The sequence below is a fragment of the Carassius auratus genome, chromosome 19 (genome assembly GCF_003368295.1).
Source record: "Carassius auratus strain Wakin chromosome 19, ASM336829v1, whole genome shotgun sequence".
In the NCBI taxonomy this organism is placed as follows: Eukaryota; Metazoa; Chordata; class Actinopteri; order Cypriniformes; family Cyprinidae; genus Carassius; species Carassius auratus.
The window spans coordinates 3652956-3673495 of record NC_039261.1 but is presented as its reverse complement, the minus strand read 5'-3'; the positions used below and the strand labels follow the sequence as shown (position 1 = coordinate 3673495).

Sequence of the window (20540 nt, the reverse complement as noted above, 5' to 3'; positions counted from 1 at the left end):
TTGTTAAGTCTTGAAAAAAAAAGCTTTTCTCACTCAACACAATGACCCTAAAGTGCTGCATGTTTTCAGAATGAAAAGCATTATTGACATGATTTAATTTGGTCTAACAGTATTTTATTGGCTGCAATATAACAAAGAGAATACTTTCCGTACCCACTGTTATGTACAAAAATGTAATACTGAATTTATTTTTTAGTTTTTGTTTTTTTTGGCCAACAGATATTATTGAATTTTACACTGAGGTCAGGAAGATTTAAATATTATGCCGCTTAATGCTGCATTTCCTGAAACAAATAAAACAATACAATTTTGAATTATTATTCTAATTTAAAATAACTGTTTTCCATGTGAATATATTTTAAAATGTAATTTATTTGTGATGTGCAGCTGTATTTTCAGCATCATTCCTCCAGTCTTCAATGTCACATGATCTTCAGAAATCAGCATAATATGATGATTTGCTGCTCAAGAAACATTTCTGATTATCATATCAGTGTGGATTTTATTTTTGAAGTTTGTTTGTTTAGTGAAATCTTTTTCAAGATTAATAAAAATTATAAATGAATAGTATTTACTTAAAGTAGAACTGTGATGATTACCTTTTCTCAAAAGGGTTAAATTGATGGATTAAAAGTGATTCAGAGACATTTCAATAATAATCCTTGTAGCTGCTGCAATTCTTAGTTTTGGAAAAAGGAAAAGATGAAAACAATAAAGAAAAAAAAAACGAACTCAAGAGCTAATCATACAAGATGTTTAACAATAAAGTCCAAAGATAGATAGATATATAGATAGATAGACAGACAGACAGAGAGAGAGAGAGATAGACAACCAGCGAGACAGACAGATAGATAGATAGATAGATAGATAGATAGATAGATAGTCAGACAGAGAGTGATAGATAGACAGACAGACAGACAGACAGACAGAGAGAGATAGATAGATAGATAGATAGATAGATAGATAGATAGATAGATAGATAGTCAGACAGACAGAGAGAGATAGATAGACAGACAGAGAGAGATAGATAGATAGATAGACAGACAGAAATAGATAGATAGATAGATAGATAGATAGATAGAGAGTGATAGATAGACAGACAGACAGACAGACAGAGAGAGATAGATAGATAGATAGATAGATAGATAGATAGATAGATAGATAGTCAGACAGACAGAGAGAGATAGATAGACAGACAGAGAGAGATAGATAGATAGATAGATAGATAGATAGACAGACAGAAATAGATAGATAGATAGATAGATAGATAGATAGATAGTCAGACAGACAGAGAGAGATAGATAGACAGACAGAGAGAGATAGATAGATAGATAGATAGATAGATAGATAGATAGATAGTCAGACAGACAGAGAGAGATAGATAGACAGACAGAAATAGATAGATAGATAGATAGATAGATAGATAGATAGATAGATGGATAGATGGATAGATAGATAGATAGATAGATAGATAGATAGATAGATAGATAGTCAGACAGACAGAGAGAGATAGATAGACAGACAGACAGAGAGAGATAGATAGATAGATAGATAGATAGATAGATAGATAGACAGACAGAAATAGATAGATAGATAGATAGATAGATAGATAGATAGATAGATAGACAGATAGACAGATAGACAGATAGACAGATAGATAGATAGATAGATAGATAGATAGATAGATAGATGGATAGATGGATAGATAGATAGATAGATAGATAGATAGATGGATAGATGGATAGATAGATAGATATGCCAGGATGACTCTAAACACCATTGATGGTTAATCCATGAGAAGCTTTCAACAGATTATGCCATGAGAGATATTGGGCAGCTGCTGTCATGTGAAGAGCATCTGAGGACTGTTACGTCACATCCTGTGTGCGAGCATCATCTGCGCGCGGATCATCATTCATTGCGCTCTTCATGTAAACACTGATGCTCGCTCTGCGTCCGTCATTTATTACACCAAGGTTTTTATTACACCGAGGGACCACAGCAAAGCCGCCGCTTTCCTGAAGCTTGCAGCGAGGACGCGTCTGTGACGTCGCGTTACGTCGCGCGCCGATCGGACTGCGGTCTGTTCTCTAATAAAGCATGACGCCATCGCGCGACATCTCTCCGCGCAGCAGCTGATGTTTGACCGACGCTGATCGCCGGGAAGGATGAAAAACCGAGAATATCAGCAGATAGATCCCCAGGCGCTCGCGACGCCTCCGCCCGATCACACGTCCAGACGACTCCGGAGGAAATGGGAGGTGTTTCCCGGGAAAAACCGCTTCTGCTGCGAGGGACGCATCATCGCGGCGCGTCAAAGCGGCGTGCTGCCGCTCACACTGGCGCTCATCCTGCTCACCAGCGGACTCTTCTTCATATTCGAGTAAGTGTGCTGTTCTCTGGAGAACACGAGCACTGTCTGAAACACATTAGACGAGTCACCGACTGTGCAGCTCAGGGTTTAAACTATAATAATAATAATAATAATAATAATAATAATAATAATAATAATAAAACACCTGCTTCAAAATGCCAATGGATTTGGACGTATTTGTTAATTCAAGCTAGATACTGTTAAAGATCTCTTGATCTGGAAAGAGTGCATTACACAAATGTTAAGTGTAATGTGATGCATTATACTTTCAGATCATTTTTAAATTACTTTTGACTTTGACATTTTAAAAGGTGAAAAAGAAGAATAAAGGAAGATGAGTGCATGATGAATAATGTATTGCTTTTTTTTTTAATGTGAGCAATGTTATCATGTCAATACAAGTTATGTAATCTAATCTAACATTCGTCAAGAAATCAGATTTTGTGTTCACTGTAGAACGAAAAGGAAATAATGAAATAGAAATGAAAGGGTTTTCATTTTTAAGTCAAGCATAAACTACATAATGAAGATAATATTGAACTGCAACAACAAGATAAACAGGTTTCTATTGTGACAACCCTAGCATAGCTAATTTCAATGTTATCTGTATGCAGTACCTTCATTATTATAATAATAATATTAACTAAATACTCAGTAGGCAAGAATAATAACTGTGATATAAACACTAGCTGCTTCACACAGTGACTGTAGTCTCTCTCAGGACATCATTTGTGTTGAGGTCACTTTTAGGGACTTAATTAACAATGTATGGTTACTTAAACGTGGCTCATTTAATTGCGGCGTTAATCACCGTATTGTACAGCTCTTCCCTGTGGATGCAGCACATTAAGTAGAAACTGTGTTGGATTCTAACGCTCAGATCTGTATGTTATGGTGTTTTGCTGACGGAGGTGTTGTGTGGTTCCAGCTGCCCGTACCTGGTGCAGAACCTCACCGGCTGCATCCCGGCCATCGGAGGGGTCCTGTTTGTGTTTGTGATGGTCTCTCTCCTCCAGACCAGCTTCACGGATCCGGGGATTCTGCCCCGGGCCACACCAGAGGAGGCGGCAGACGTCGAGAAGCAGATCGGTGAGGAGCACTCGTCTCAGGATTACTACAGCACTGCTATCAGTTATCATCTACAGAAACACACCGGATTGATTAGCATTTTTAGTCTAGGTTTGACTAAATGTGATGTGTGATGCTGCTGCTTCATTCGTCTCTATGGATATGTAAGGTCAAGTCATAAGGCAATGCATTATGGGATGGAGGGCTCAGTGCAGTGTGTTCTGTCGCTGCTACATTTCGGCAAATGCATTAAGGTCCTCCATATTCATGCATACAGATATAGAAAGAGAATCATGTTATTCCAAATTTTCAATTTTAAAACCAAAAAAAAAAAAAAAAAGTAAATCGACTACACTGTTAAAAAAAACTAAATATTTTCAAGTTGAACAAAGTTTTAAAACAGCACAAACGCTTTGTTGAAACAGCTTTTTTTGTTTAGTTTTTACAGTGTATGAACAGAAATAACATTGGCTGACAAATAAATGAAAATATAATATTGAATTGTTATTTATATTATGCGTTTGTAAACATGCACTAGATGCACGTCTTGGACTGTTGACTTGGTGTCGTTTGTTGCATATTTAGCATAAGACCTTATAAAAATTTTGCATGGTGCAAAGTATCCGTTTGGATTAAGAGTTTTACACGAAAGACTTCCTAATGCTAATTTTGCATCGGGTTCACGTCGGTCCCGTGGATTTGCATCGTTGACCGTCTGGAAGCTGCTTGGTTTGAGAGTGACTTTCTGTGTGAGCTTCATATATCACATAACTATTAACAACAGACGGTCAACCTTTTTGTATGCAAAAGTTTGCCAAAGTTTCCACAAGTTTTTATCTTTTACAAAATGTTGTAAATTTGCACTCACACTTACCTTTGTGTAATGAAATTCTGTTGACAAAATATAGTCGTCTCAATAGCAGTCCCTACGATCTGGAAGTTCCTGTGAAGTAAATCACTGACTGCATGGATTCTAGTTTGTTAAACTTTTAACACTCAGATTTGCTGTTGCAATTTTTTTGCTAAAGTGACCGTGATTTGGAAAGCAGATCATGGATATTGTTGGCCCTTTTCATCTGCTGTAAGTCACTTTGGATAAAAGTGTATGCTAAATGCATAAAAGTAAATAATAACCTTGTTTGAGAGAAGTGCCTGAGCTGGTTTGATTTGGGAATTTGGCTTCTAACAGAGAAAGCCGAATGCCAAATAAGCCTTTGCACTGGCCTGGACGAGTGGACGTGCTGCCATCTCTTCTTCTCTATGATAAATAAGAGGACATCCTGTCCTAATTACAGAGGACGACTGTCATGAACACACACTCCTCAGAACTCAAACTGAGATCTTCACCTGCTCAGTAGTAGCACATTCACGTCTGGTGGTTGCAGTGAGAAGTATGTTTCTCTCTGAACGAGGTCACATGATTGCGGTGCAGACTCATCCATTATCTCAGATGTCCTCCAAACAGGAATATAATCTGCCAGTCAGAGAGCTGCAGTTATTAGTTTGAACAATAATAAAAATAATCATCATCGTCGAATTTCTGATCCGCTCAAGTGGTTCAGACTGATGTGTTTGTGAGGAACTGGGAAATGGAGAAGTGCATGACGTGTCTCTTTTTCTGTGACAGCATTTTATTTTATTTTTCTGTTTTAAGACGAATTCATAGCCCTCTGGCTTACTTGTCCTCCTCTGACCTTCACTGCAGGCTGCTTCTGGAATAAAGGCTTAGTTTGCGTGTAGTTGTCATGTTTTATATCTGTGATGAATGTTGCAAGTTTGCTATTTGCGGTATATCTGTTGCAAGTCGAAATTTAAAATCAGAATTTATATCCAAGTGGCAGATATTAAGTAAAGTTTGTTTTTGAGAGCATTTGATACGGTGGCCCAATAGGGATGCACGATTAATCGCGATTGTCATGCACAGTTAGTCAGTAAAGCCGGTTCTGTGATTAGTAGTAAATCTCCATCACCTGCTTTCAGATTGAGCAGCATTTACTACACCGAGCCGTTGTTCACTGACAAGCTGCGCAAAACATGATCGTGGTTTGGCGCAGCTTGTCGGTGAACAACGGCTCTGTGTAGTGAATGTGCTCCATGTGAAATCACACACATGTAGAGATTTACTTCTGATTACAGAACCGGCTTTACTGACAAGATGCACATTAAATATCAGCAGATCTTTATCGTGCATCCCTATTAATAGCATGTTTTTTACTCCAAACTCACTTCATAACATCAGTCGTGTGTTTGAAATAAATCCTTCTGTGAAATGATGTGACTTCTTAAGCAGAATAATTAAGGCACACAATATTTCTTTGTATTCTAAGCAGCGATAAAGGCTATGTCGGTTAGCATTTCATTATAGATATACAGGTTCTGTCTGATTGCGACTTTATTGCCTTTGCGCTTTAATTTTGATTGAATTTTGCAGCCCTAATGCACAACACAATGCAATTAAAAAGCGAACATAAGCTCATAACACAACAAAATTAAGCCACAACACAACTAAAATGCTCCCAACCACTAGGGGGCAGTTGGTCTGTAGAAACGGACAATTGTGTGCATGTCACAAGTATTCGCAGTCTGAAGTACTTTGATTAGTTTTAACACTGCTTGCTCCTGACGTTAAGTTCACCATATATTGTCCTTTTTGTGGGGCTACGCTTGAATGCTGCCCAGGGGCCCGTTCTTCGTACGTCGCTAACTCAGTTAGCTGGATTTGATTGTTGAGGATTTGGCGTGATCTTGGATCGTTTGGTTCTTCGAAGCTCATCCCGGAGCTGCTGTCATAAGCTTAAACCGGCTCGGGAGCAGCTTATTTCATGTAAACAGGATTAGATCGCTTCTTTTCAACCAGAACTGATACTCAAAATATGTCTGCTACCACCGCTACTTTATTACAAGAGTATCGTACTGATCCAGGGACAATAATTTAAAATAATAATCATTAAAAAAATATTTAAAAATAATATACAAATGCTGTGCAGTCCATAACAGCCTACTATAGACACAGCCAGTTTTACTCACTGAAATATTTATTTGTCATAAAATTATTACTTCATAATTGTATTAGAGTCTTACACACATGCTATACAGATAATAGAGTCATGCATTATTTTGAGTGATGACTGCAGAAGATGCAACATGTTTACATAGAAGCACAATGGAAAAATCAGCAGTTGAATGCAAAAACTTATTTCATGTGAACAGTCTATAAATCTCTGAACTATTAGTGTGCTTTACTGTTTGTAGAGGCGATCACCTTTACTCACATCTGTTGCCATCGTTATAATCGACGTTAGAATAAATTTAGTATAGGTGCGTGTGTCTCTGCTTTGATGAACTGGAACACAGCTGTTTGCATCATGATAGCGAAAGATTACAAGAAGTGAGTTTAAAATTAGTTGAGTCTGTATGAAACCTCATACAGTGGTGTGCATTTATTTAACAGATTCTTTTCCTCTGTGTGACTTAAACAACCACAAATCCAACATTAGACGAATCGTTTTTTTCATGAGATAAAGTTTTCTGATTGCCTCGTTGCTTAATGCTTTTAATGTAGCATATTATTAATGGATCTTTTTTCATGTGAAGTGGTGAAAGCACTGCAGCACCTTTAAACAACGCTTTGCTCTAATTATTACACTAAATTGATTTCCTTCAAGCGTAAAACAGTTCTCCCTTGTGCCAGTGGTTTTGTTTTTCTAGTGTTCACCTAATTTCAAAAGACAGGAAGTGTTTCAGTTGTTTCGAGCAAACTCTAAAGAGCCTTTAATGTGTTTTCCTCTCTGGCAGACAACCCGACGGGCTCGTCCTCGTCTTACCGCCCCCCGCCGCGCACCAAGGAGGTCGTCATCAACCAGCAGGTGGTTAAACTCAAGTACTGCTTCACCTGCAAGATCTTCCGTCCGCCGCGCACCTCCCACTGCAGCCTGTGTGACAACTGTGTGGGTGAGATGAGCCTCCAGAAGTCTACAGCAGTGCTCGCATGCTTTTAATGATAACTATTAGTGGAGATAGCTAATGCAAGATTCATTATCACTATTGCTCATACTAGAGGTTATAAGTAAACATTTTAAATTCATGCATCTGCTTCTAAAGCTGCTTACACTGCTCTCCAGGTATGCATTATCAGTTCACATCAGTTCACCAGTCTAAGTGCATTAACGTTGTTTGATGTGCCGGAGATATCACTGGGTCAGACATAACTGGAGCAACATCGCAGTGTGTGTGCGTCCAGTGATGCATGCTGGAGCTGCAGTATTACTTGAAATAAAAACCGGAAGTGCGATATGGCTTAGTGGGATGATCAAACTGCAAAAGCTGTAGTTTAATTCAATGTATGTGCTGCAAGAGAAGAGCTGAACTGCGTCTCACAGTAATAAACTCAGCTCTACATCTGCTCTGAGTTTGAGTCTCTGTAATGCACATTTGTGAAAGCAACATGAGCCCATCATCTAGAGGAGCTTATCAGCTACTAGTTAATAGTGAATGTGTTCCCTAATCTGAAGTGTTAGCAAAACCACATGCTTTGAGTGTCTGAAAATACAAAAAAGGTTCAGAACCGTGTGGTTTTACAACCTTATTGAGGAAAAGCAGTAGAGTCCCATGAAGCATTGCAAACGACACAATCAAATTTAAATCGGTTGGTTTCAGTAAATGCATGTAGCATTGATTAACAAGACTGGAGCTCACAGTAGCTCTGTCTTTAACTGCTTGTTATTTAGTTAAAAATCAATTCCTCTATGAAGAATGTACATTTTTTTTGCTTCACAGTTGCTCCTGTTTTTGTTCAGGCAAACACTGCTCCGAAGATTTAACTATGTGACTATACTCTACTCCTAACATTCAATATGAATTGCCAGAGTGTTTATTATGTGCAGTTTTCACACTCTTCTGCTTGTGAATGCATGTAGGATGTTATCCTTCTCAGATTTAGTGGTGTTATTTATAGCGTTAGGTTGATGAAGCAGTTTGATATCTGAAGTTCACACTTGTTCCTAAGCCAGCAGCCTGTTTAATTCACAAGCGTGTGTGTGTGTGTGTGTGTGTGTGTGTGTGTGTGTGTGTGTGTGTGTGTGTGTTTGACAGAGCGCTTCGATCATCACTGCCCCTGGGTCGGCAACTGTGTGGGAAAACGAAACTATCGCTTCTTCTACGCCTTCATCGTCTCGCTGTCTTTCCTCACGACCTTCATCTTCGCTTGTGCAACCACACACCTGGCTCTGAGTATGTGTCATTTCATTTTCCTTGACTACACTTCCTGTTTCTGTGAGCTCAAACAAATACATACATCTCTGAGTGGTGTGTTCGTTCAGTGAGGTCGTGCCACTCTCCAGTTGAGTAACCAGAGTAGCTCTTGCCTTTCTAAAAAGGGACTTTAGAAGTGTTTATAATGTTACACAAAGATTTGTGTTCCAAATAAATGCTGTTCTTTTAAACTTTGGTCATCAAAGTATCCTAAAAAAAATTCTAATAAATCATGCTTTTCCTTAAAATGCTAATAATAAAAAATAATAATAAAATCTATTTCTTGAGCAGTAAATCAGCAGATTATACTGATTTCTGTATAATGTGACATTGAAGACTGGAGTAATGATACTGAAAATACAGCTCTCATCACAGAAATAAATTACATTTTACTATGTATTGTAATAGCAAACAGTTATTTTAAATTGTAATAATATTTCACAATATTACCGTACAAATTGTAGCAACCAAAAACTTTTGAATAATAGTGTAACTTATAATACATGTACTTCATGAGGTGCATCATGGGATGCGTTTGAACAGCACTGAAGGAGTTGTTGGTTTTTAAATGTAACATTATAATGTTCCATTGTTCCGAATTGGAACAATTTAAACAAAACTAATTTCCGTTTTTTAAGCATAAGCTATTTAATTTAGTAAGATTTGTCCAGATAATAGACTGGTAGTGTTCCCATCATAGAGTTGGTTTGTTTGCACTATGCTGATCTTATAAAGGCAAGCACAGATGCCATGTGAATCTCTTACTGGACCTAAATGACTTAAGATCTGATAAAAGCTTTTAGTGACTAATGCTCTCTTTTATAGGGTCACGAGGAGGAAATGGGTTGGTTATTGCTCTCCAAGAGAGTCCTGCCAGATATCCTTTCATTCGTTGTGTGATTTCAGATGTTTAACTTACAAAGAGTCTGTTATTGCCGTAAAGGAATGTGCTGGGTTAAATACAAGTGATGTTCAATGAACAAGAAATGACAGAAAATAATGTCAACTTGTGCCTCAGTTTATAAAAACAAAGGAAAATTAGGTTTGTAGCAATGTGCTTACAATGTTAATCTATGGGGCAAGTCATACTGGAAAAAAACAACAACGTAAAATACAGTATTTGTGATCGTATGATATAGCAAGTATAGTCAGCATGGTTTTTACAATACATATTTGAGTGCCTCTTAATGCAATTGTTCCAGCTACCCAAAATGTCACATTTCTGCTCTGAACACTTCTGTATGGAGTACCACACATGACATGTGGGGGAAATAGATATTATGGCCACATTTGTATTTTTTCTTTTGTTTTAGTTAAATCATGACCATATTTTATTCCCTTTAGTTTAGTTAAAGTGTTGCCATGATTTAACTAAAACAAGGGAATGAATTCCTAATCCATGGCCATGATATCTGTTTTTTTCCTCTGCGTTTCATATCCAGGGCTCAACAGTTTGGTGCACTTTCATTATAAGTGCAATGTTTTTACAAACCAAGGGACCAGTCAAAAAGATTCTGATGATAGAGTTATATTTAGCCCAGAATATTCCTGCACTGTGTGCTATTAATATTCATTATTGGTGCAAATTCTGAAGTTTTCCTTTACTTTCTTCACTGCTCTTGAGCTAGTGGTTTGCTTCTTTTCAGTTTGGTCCATTTTGGGCCTCTCAGGCTTCCATACATACCTGGTAGCTGCAAATCTTACTACCAATGAGGATGTAAGTGTTTTCCTTTCATAACTTAAGTAGTGTACAAGTTGTTTTTGCCTTTAATACACTCAACTATTTAGGCTAAATTTAAGATAATTTATAAGTTGCGAACTTGCGACCCAACCATTAGGCCACAGCTGACCCCATAATGGTAAATAAATACAGATTGATCTCCAAATACTCACAATGAAACCAAATACAGAAACATGCCGCAAATACTCACAATGAAACCAAATACAGAAACATGCCGCAAATACTCACAATGAAACCAAATACAGAAACATGCTGCAAATACTCACAACATAACTGAATACAGAAACATGCTGCAAATACTCACAATGAAACCAAATACATAAACATGCCGCAAATACTCACAACATAACTGAATACAGAAACATGCCACAAATACTCACAATGAAACCAAATACAGAAACATGCTGCAAATACTCACAATGAAACCAAATACATAAACATGCCGCAAATACTCACAACATAACTGAATACAGAAACATGCCACAAATACTCACAATGAAACCAAATACAGAAACATGCCACAAATACTCACAATGAAACCAAATACAGAAACATGCCACAAATACTCACAATGAAACCAAATACAGAAACATGCTGCAAATACTCACAATGAAACCAAATACATAAACATGCCGCAAATACTCACAACATAACTGAATACAGAAACATGCCACAAATACTCACAATGAAACCAAATACAGAAACATGCTGCAAATACTCACAATGAAACCAAATACAGAAACATGCTGCAAATACTCACAATGAAACCAAATACATAAGCATGCCGCAAATACTCACAATGAAACCAAATACATAAGCATGCCGCAAATACTCACAACATAACTGAATACAGAAACATGCTGCAAATACTCACAATGAAACCAAATACAGAAACATGCTACAAATACTCACAATGAAACCAAATACATAAACATGCCACAAATACTCACAATGAAACCAAATACAGAAACATGCTGCAAATACTCACAATGAAACCAAATACATAAACATGCCACAAATACTCACAATGAAACCAATACAGAAACATGCCGCAAATACTCACAATGAAACCAAATACAGAAACATGCTACAAATACTCACAATGAAACCAATACAGAAACATGCCGCAAGTACTCACAATGAAACCAATACAGAAACATGCCGCAAATACTCACAATGAAACCAAATACAGAAACATGCCACAAATACTCACAATGAAACCAAATACAGAAACATGCCGCAAATACTCACAACATAACTGAATACAGAAACATGCTGCAAATACTCACAATGAAACCAAATACAGAAACATGCTGCAAATACTCACAGTGAAACCAAATACAGAAACATGCCGCAAATACTAACAGTGAAACCAAATACAGAAACATGCTGCAAATACTCACAACATAACTGAATACAGAAACATGCTGGAAATACTCACAATGAAACCAAATACAGAAACATGCTGCAAATACTCACAATGAAACCAAATACAGAAACATGCCACAAATACTCACAATGAAACCAAATACAGAAACATGCCACAAATACTCACAATGAAACCAAATACAGAAACATGCCGCAAATACTCACAACATAACTGAATACAGAAACATGCTGCAAATACTCACAATGAAACCAAATACAGAAACATGCTGCAAATACTCACAGTGAAACCAAATACAGAAACATGCCGCAAATACTAACAGTGAAACCAAATACAGAAACATGCTGCAAATACTCACAACATAACTGAATACAGAAACATGCTGGAAATACTCACAATGAAACCAAATACAGAAACATGCTGCAAATACTCACAATGAAACCAAATACAGAAACATGCTGCAAATACTCACAGTGAAACCAAATACAGAAACATGCCGCAAATACTCACAATGAAACCAAATACAGAAACATGCCGCAAATACTCACAATGAAACCAAATACAAAAACATGCTGCAAATACTCACAATGAAACCAAATACAGAAACATGCCGCAAATACTCATAACCATAACTAATTACAGAAACATGCTGCAAATACTCACAATGAAACCAAATAGAAAATGCATACAAATATATATATATATTTTTTTTTATTATTATGTAGGCCTAGATATTTCATGGATTGTATGTGTATTTATTACAGATTAAAGGCTCCTGGTCAGGGAAAAGTGGAGGTGAGGATGTTGGAAATCCTTACAGTTACAACAGCATTATCAAAAACTGCTGTTCTGTGCTCTGTGGACCCATGCCTCCCAGGTGAGACGCGTGTAGATGAGTGTATATGGTCTCCAGTGTGCCAGTAAAAACAGGATCCACAATATGTAGCCTCTGTTTATCACTGTGGCTTTGATGTAATTCATTTGACTCCTCTCGTCTTGTCAGTTTGATTGACAGGCGAGGCTTTGTGCCCTCCGATGACTCCGTCCAGACCAGTCCTGTGGAAATCCAGCTCCCAGCTGCTAAAAACGACAAAAACATGGTAGGACGAGCAGTCACCTCAGGCCGACCTCCTCCTCCTCCACCCCCGGTCGTAACCCTACAGCAACCTGCCATCTCCATTCAGAGCCACTCGACAGCCTGACTTCCTGTGTCTGATCCAAAGCCAGCATTTGTTCTTATTGCTGCATTGTTTGATGCGTTTTGGCATGGGTCGCACCCTTCATTTAGATGTCCGACAGCGTTCAGCTTGCTGGGCTACAGCCAAGTGCGGCTGTCTCAGATCTGTTTGGTGTTGAGGAGAGCTGTTACAGCTGGTTAAAGTCACTTCTATAGATGAGATTTGTGTTGTTTACTCAGAGTTTGAAAGGGAAATAATTGTTAACGGACTCATTCTCTATGGATTGGCTCCCTTGTAGATAGTGGGTTAGAGTGTTTATGGTTTATAGAGCAATGGGTGTAGCAGTTACATTGCACAATTGTGCAGCATCTTATTACAAAAAAAGGAAATGAAACTTTTGGCTTCCTGTGACACTAGGTAGAATTCACAGTTTGTGAGCAGGAAAGACGCTGTAGTTTCAGGTGATGGTGTTTCTTTTTTTAAGCTCTTCGATGGTTCAAACGATGGTTCAAAGACTTGAGATTATGATGCACAGTGGTGCTCTTGAAAAACATCTGAGTATAAGCAAACACCTCTCACAAATGTTGTTTATTTTTCATTAATTTATTAAAGTTGTTTGTTTTGAGCATGTAAAAACAACTCAAGCTGTTTGTTTGTTTGTATAATTTGGGTTGTTTGGTTCAAAGAAACAAGCAACATGTTTGTTTTTAGTTTTTGAATTTTCTTGTGGCTGTTTATCAATGTGAATGTGCCTTGATCTTTCTGGTTTATATCACCAAAACAAAAGTGCCTCTCATCAGTGAACAAACAAACCAATAGCTAAAAGCTCTAGTGTTTATGTGCATTTCTTTGGTTGTAACTTTACGCAAAAGTCCATGTCATCCTGTTCTGTGAAGTCCAAAATAAATAGCTATGGTAAATATCACTTCTATTAAACTATGGAAAAATATCTGTTTGAGTTACAGAAAAAAATGCAGGTAAAGTTAATAAGGTGCTAATGCATCTCTGCACAGCAGTGTAGGGATCCAGTACTTGATGTGTGTTTGTGTCTGTGTGCATGTGCATATATTGTGAAATGGTTTGCATGTGACCTGGAAATGTCCCTATGGGGTTTTATGTGTTATAAATGCATGGGCTCAAATTTGAAATTAGGAACATTCCTGACATTTTGTACTTTTTGAACATATTTCTGCTTGTAAATATTAAAAATGCATTTCAATGTTAAATAAATATTTTTCAAACTAAACCACAGAATTCTTGTCCTGCATGCATATTTGTTATGTAGGTATCCAGTTGTTTGTTTACTCACAGTTGTGTATGTTTTCCTGGCATGCTCTGATGCATTTCACACTTATCGGTCTTAGCGCATTAACCCTTGTCCTCTATATGTGTGTGTGTGTGTGCATGTGTATTTAGGAGAAAGATTGCCTGGATTTCGCCCTGTCTTGTGCCGGCTGATGGTTCAGTTGGCAGAAGTAGGGGATTGTGGGGAGGTTGGTAAGACTCAGGCCGGTGTTTGGGGCACACTGATATATTCCTGTAGGTGGTGTCACATTGGCTCCACATGCTTTCGGTCTGCATGCTGCTGCTAGAGCTAATAGTGCTGATGCTCGACGGCTGATGTTTTACAGCATCAGCACACGATCAGCACTGCTCCTCCTCCTCCCAGTCTGACCACTTACCACTATTTCATGTTTCGTTTGTGTATAAATGTTTTGACTTTCATTTAGTCAGTGTGGTACTACTAGACAAGCTGTAGTATCATGCCATGGACCAGAATCTAAAAGGGAAATTCATCCAAACATAAGTCATTTTTATGCCCTCATGTTGTTGCAAATCCTTGTGTGGATAACAAAAGGAGATGTTAAGCAGAATGTCCAAGCTCTTTGTTTTCCATACAATGGATGCATGTTCAAGCTTTTACAGTCCTTGTTCCTGTAAAATTATCATAAAAAAATTCAGTAAGTCAGAATGATCTATAAATATGATATAAATTTTGACGCCATGCCATAGCTCTGTGAGAGGAACCAGAAAAAAACAATTACATTATTCAGTCTTATTCGCTCTATTTTTTATTTGTCTTTTTATTTTTTGAAGTGCTTCAGATCATATTGATTCTTTATTTATTACAATATGCATCTTTAATGACACATTGTCATATGAGAACAGTCAGTAAATAGACTGATGTAAATCATATTCTGGTTATTTCAAAGTTTGGAGAGCTCCAATAATTTCCTCTGTCTTGACACAAGTAAACAAGCCTGAAGATGGCTAAAATTGCTTGCAAATTGCAGCCAGTGTGTGTTCATTCATATATGTAAAAAAAAGAAAGAATTATTATGCATGATAAACACAATATTTGGGAAACAAGTTAAATCATCACTTATCTTTCCACAGGAAGTCTTGAGTCGGTTGGGTTGTATGTGTTCTGGCAACTGATATGATGTCTAGTGTTGCCAGATTGGCTAAATTAATTTAAGCACACAATCTCTTTAAAACCTGCACACTTCAAGAAAATCCCACCCCATTATATTCAGCTCTTTCACTTTTTACTGTAGCTACAACTTAAATGTATGAACTTTTACATAACAATCACTTTAAAACACAGCAACACATTTTTAAATCTGACTCCTTATTGTGTTAAAAACCCATCACTCATGAATCATCACATCTGCCTTCTATAGGCAAATTTGTTACTTTCCTATAAAATGTAAACATTAAAATATAACAAACTGTTTTCAAACTAGCCCATTTTTTTTTTACCCACCCAAACCAATTTTGACCCACACAATCAAACCCAAAAATGCCATCTGGCAACACTGATGATGTCAGCAAGAGGGGCGTGGCTTCTTATGGTGTTCCACCAATGAGGAGGGGCCAAGTTTGAATGTTTTATTTGCAGCACATTTACTGCTAAACATCTCCTTTATTGTATGGGAGATAATATACGTTTTAAACAACACAAGGATGAATACATAACCATATAATTGAAATTTTTCAGTGAAATACCCTTTAAGATGGTATTTTGTCTAATCTTATAATCTTGCTTCTGTAAATTTCCATTGTTCTCTCCTAGCAGAATTTATACAAGCACTTCAATATGACTCAGTTGTTCATATTTAGTTCAGTATAGCAGAAGATGAATCATCTGCATGAGTCATCAGTGATGCTGATATCTGGTTGGCTCAAGCATTACTGCTTAGCTACTGTATATTAGCTTTTCCTTTTAAACCACCTCAAAATATTTTACTTCCACTCTTTCTAACAACAAATCTACTTCTTTTTTTGTCTTTGTCACACCCATTCCCTTATCCCTGGTTCTTGATCACCATCATAACCCTCCATCCATCTTTCCTGTCATCCTCCACAGTGCACACAGGGAACCAAAGGTCTGCTGGAAACGGCCTCTCGATCTCCTCTCCTCACAAGCTCCTGTCCGCAGGCCAAACCTCAAGCCATGCCGGCCGTCTTGGAGACTCTTCCAGAGATCGTCCCGTCACCTGAACCCCACCCTCCCAAAACCACTGGAGGACGCCAGTCGACCAACACCCCTCACAAACATCACTCCCACCACAGATCCAAGGCAAAACAGACCACTCATCACACGCACAAGACCTCCAACTCCTCGCCAAGACCTTATCACAGCCACAGTTCAAGACGGAAAGACTCCAAGAACAGAGACCCAAAATTCAGTTCTCTGCGCTGAGCATCGGACCTGCAACGTCCTGTGATGGTGCATGGTAATGCATTTCCTGGATCATTTGAATTTGTCTTCATCAGACTTTGGCTTTGGTTGTGACTTCAAACAAACAGGTATGATAGTACCAGAAAGATCTCCAGCTTTATGAAACTGCCGACTGTATTATTCTTCTGTTGAGGAACACCATCAAATCTGCAACCTGGAGAACAAATATGAGTATGGACTTCTGTTAACAGATCGATGACTGGGAAACTGGAAAAGTGTTTCCATATAAACAAGCACAAAGGTCTCAAGAGTGAAAAGCAGAGCAATTGCAAATCTTAACAGTGAAATCCAAAATGTGCTTCATCAGAACATCACTAATGGAACAACAACACTGTCGTCCTTGATGTGGACATGAACTCTGGGATGCTTTTCTCTGCCCTTTTAGGTCTCATTGGGGAGGCATTGGTAAGGCTTCAGTAAACAAAGAACCAAACATCTTTATGCAAAAATAAGAGCATGCCTGGAGAATATAGCTCACAATCATTCTTCATCCGTCATAGGGCTTCACGATGAATTGTATTATAATCACCATCATGGTTTTCTGTGATATTTGCCCACTGGTAATTTGTCCTCAAAACCTCTCAGTTTTATTGTTGCGGTTGCCAGATGTCAAGAGTTTAAATCCCCCGCAATCATAGCTCCTTTCATGAATTGATACTTTTTCTGACCAGTGGTTTACTTAATCAGTGTCGCCAGCTAAGCGATAAGCTTGTTTTTTTGTTTTGTTTTTAATTCACGATGCATTTCTATTACAGATTTGGACAAATCTTTTGCGACATTTGATAAATGTTGATAGAAAACTATTTCCATTAACCAGTGTTAAGTGACCTAAACACAATTTTTTTCTCTTGCGATAAGTCATGCTGTTGGATGTTGATAGGTTTATGTATATCATCCCCACCGTACTAGCCATTATTTTTAGAAGGAGACAGAGGCGTTATCTTTAGCGAAGCATCGTATACCCGAGCCTCTTCTGGGATGCTTCTGAAACATGCTGTGGTACGGCTGGTATAAACACGGGCACTGACTTAAGCGGCCATGCTCAGCTTCTATGGCTGTGATAGACGTAACGTGCCACAGTGTAATTAAGGGTTATTCAAGCATTAATGGCTAGGAAAGCCCTTTATACTTGAGAGTGGCCACATATGAGGTGCTTCTTGGAAGTTATAGTACATCAAAGAATGATCATGTGACTTTTACGTACGCCCATGTGACCTGTAAATGTGAAAAACCTTCCATTGGAGTTTTGCGAAATATTCCTTTTTGAATTTCCTGAAAAACCACCTCATGCGAGCATAGGACCTTTTTGTGATACATGGGAGTCTGACGTGCTTCCATTGAGCTTATTTTCAATTTGCAGTTTCAGTTTGTGCAATTTAAAGGGTAATGGAAATGCAGCTACTAGCGACAAATCTAGCAGCTTTTTGGACAGACTTTAGCTACTTTCCGAAACTACTTTCAATTGAAAATGATGAGCAACACTAATCTTCCCAACTAGGCAACCATTCACACACGCTTTCTCTACATTACGGAAAAAGCACTTTTGAGCTGAAAACATCTCTGAGATATTCTGCTCAAATAAAAGATGTGTATAAAGTTGTGATAATACATTTAGAGTTAAATAATCACAATCAACCATTTCACCATCATGATGCAGCCCTGATCCATCATGTTGAACAAGAATCTTCTCATTTTCCCAAAGGACTTGAGCATGATTTTGTAACATTTTGTGTTTGAACATGGTCATAGTGTGCACAAGTACCTGCTAATGTGAATGAGATGAAGCCTCCGAGTTTCCTGATCACCGTGTTGAAGATCTAGTTGAAAAGTTAATCTGAGTGTTTCTCTCTAAACCTGGTCAGGTCTGTTGTTCTTCACGTTGTATTCCTGCCCACCGCTGTCTATCAGTAATTAGTAAAGGAACAGTCTTAATGCACTAACTCTCAATGCAGCAATACGTTAATGTTTTAGTCCTTCATCGTTGCACTCATGTGCGGCTGTATGCATGGACACTTTGTGTTCGGATGGGAATGTGGGTGTCGTGTTGTTATCCAGGTTTTGACTTGATATGCAAACTGAATGTTATTTATGAATGCTGATACTGATCCTGTGTTTCTCAAGACCTCTGCAACATTTGCACAAATAAATACCAAGTACTAACAGACCAGTCTGGAGTTCGTCATGCATTCTGGAGCCTTATAAATGTCAGAAATGTTGAATGGAAAGTGTCAGTTTTTGAATTATTATTACTATCGTCAAACCTGGTCGCAGAGAAAGCATTGTGTTACACAAAACATTACAATTCTATAAAAATATAATAAAAATAAAAAGGAATGTTTTATCAGAGCTTAATTCTTCTGGGTCTGATATGGTTTCAACCTCTCATTCTCGGTTTGATTGTGTGGTTATAGCCATACCAATACATTTAAGTGTGAACTGAATGCCCTCAAATTATTATTTTTTGCGTTCACATACCAAATGCTATAAAAGTTACTTTCATACCGTTGTGATGAAGCTGTGATTAAAAGAAAAAAATCTAAACATAATTTCTTTCTGTCTAAAGTGACTGAAGAGCACCAGAGGGTTAAATGCGATTAGCTGAACTTTAGACATTTTTTAACCACATATAGTACATCCTGTCATTTCATAATTCTGTTGTCTTTGAAATATTGTGTGTTGTAAAATGCATTGACAAGCATATACACTAAACTAAACTGAAATATACTTTAATGTCTATGAGAACATCATGAATTTAAATATATTTGTAATTATACATTTGTAAAGATGAAATTTAGGACATTTAAAAGTAATTAACATTAATATTAACAATACATATAATATTAAATAACTGCAGTTCAAGTTATAATCAAGTACTTCACATGTGCTTTAGTGTGCTTGTCAACACATCAAGGTAAGTGCACTTACTGAATACGTGACAGAAGATTTTTGAAATGTGATATAAATCAAAACTTTTAGTTGTATTTATGTTTTCTAGTTATATAGTTATAATATAAATGAAATAAATGATCAGCGCTCTTTCTCTCTCTCTATATAGCAACATTTCTCTAATATTTGCCAGTGACAGATCCCTTTTAGGAGTGCTCTTTCTGAACATGATATTCCGTGCCACTAGATGGCGCTAGTATCTCGTAAATCCAGCCCGAGGATTTGGATTTGGTTGATGACGCTTGAGTGCCAAGAAAACAGTTTGATCCATGCAAGTTCCCTGGACGCTGTTCTGTTGGATCGCACACTGAAATGTTTATTTATAGTTGCTCTGTTTGCTTATCTCAGTGAGGACATATTTAATGTTATTTATATCATTAAATCACTGCATATCATAAGAAAATAAATGAAAAGCTCCCCACTAATAGTTCCTAAAATCATTAAAATGTTTTATTAGCTTCTTCTGGAACTGATCTGAGACGTTTTCATGTTTTTCCAGTGTACCCACAGATCTGATATACTGCGTTTGGAAAAGTGGTTTTACGTAGGCTATAACTCACACGACAGCGTGGTGATATGCTTCTCCAGAATTGATTCTGTCTACAGTTTACAGATTTACACACAAAAGACCCTCTTCATCTGACAGAATAGTGAATGCAATGCGATAAACGTTTCAGTGTGATACATAAACTAGGAGCTATTACTGTACATCTGTGATTTTAACACTTCTGACTCATTATTTGATCTTTCCTCCTGACGTTAAGATAATTCGACACAAAATTGGATTCATAACTGTAATGAGGTCATGTGATGATGTAACAGTGTCATTTCAATCAATGTTGCATTCAGTT

The 20540-nt window shown here is 37.5% G+C and overlaps 1 protein-coding gene across 1 annotated transcript; it reads left to right on the top strand.

Annotated features, from left to right (window-relative positions):
- The first annotated feature begins 1766 nt into the window (after window positions 1–1766).
- Window positions 1767–18907, top strand: LOC113119156 (palmitoyltransferase ZDHHC18). The gene is made up of 9 exons (XM_026288401.1): window positions 1767–2383; window positions 3303–3463; window positions 7238–7393; window positions 8534–8671; window positions 9518–9569; window positions 10307–10409; window positions 12585–12697; window positions 12824–12920; window positions 16369–18907. Exons 1-9 carry the CDS (start codon window positions 2169–2171, stop codon window positions 16702–16704), a joined length of 1371 nt encoding a protein of 456 aa, XP_026144186.1. The 5' UTR covers window positions 1767–2168; the 3' UTR covers window positions 16705–18907.
- The last annotated feature ends 1633 nt before the right edge of the window (window positions 18908–20540 follow it).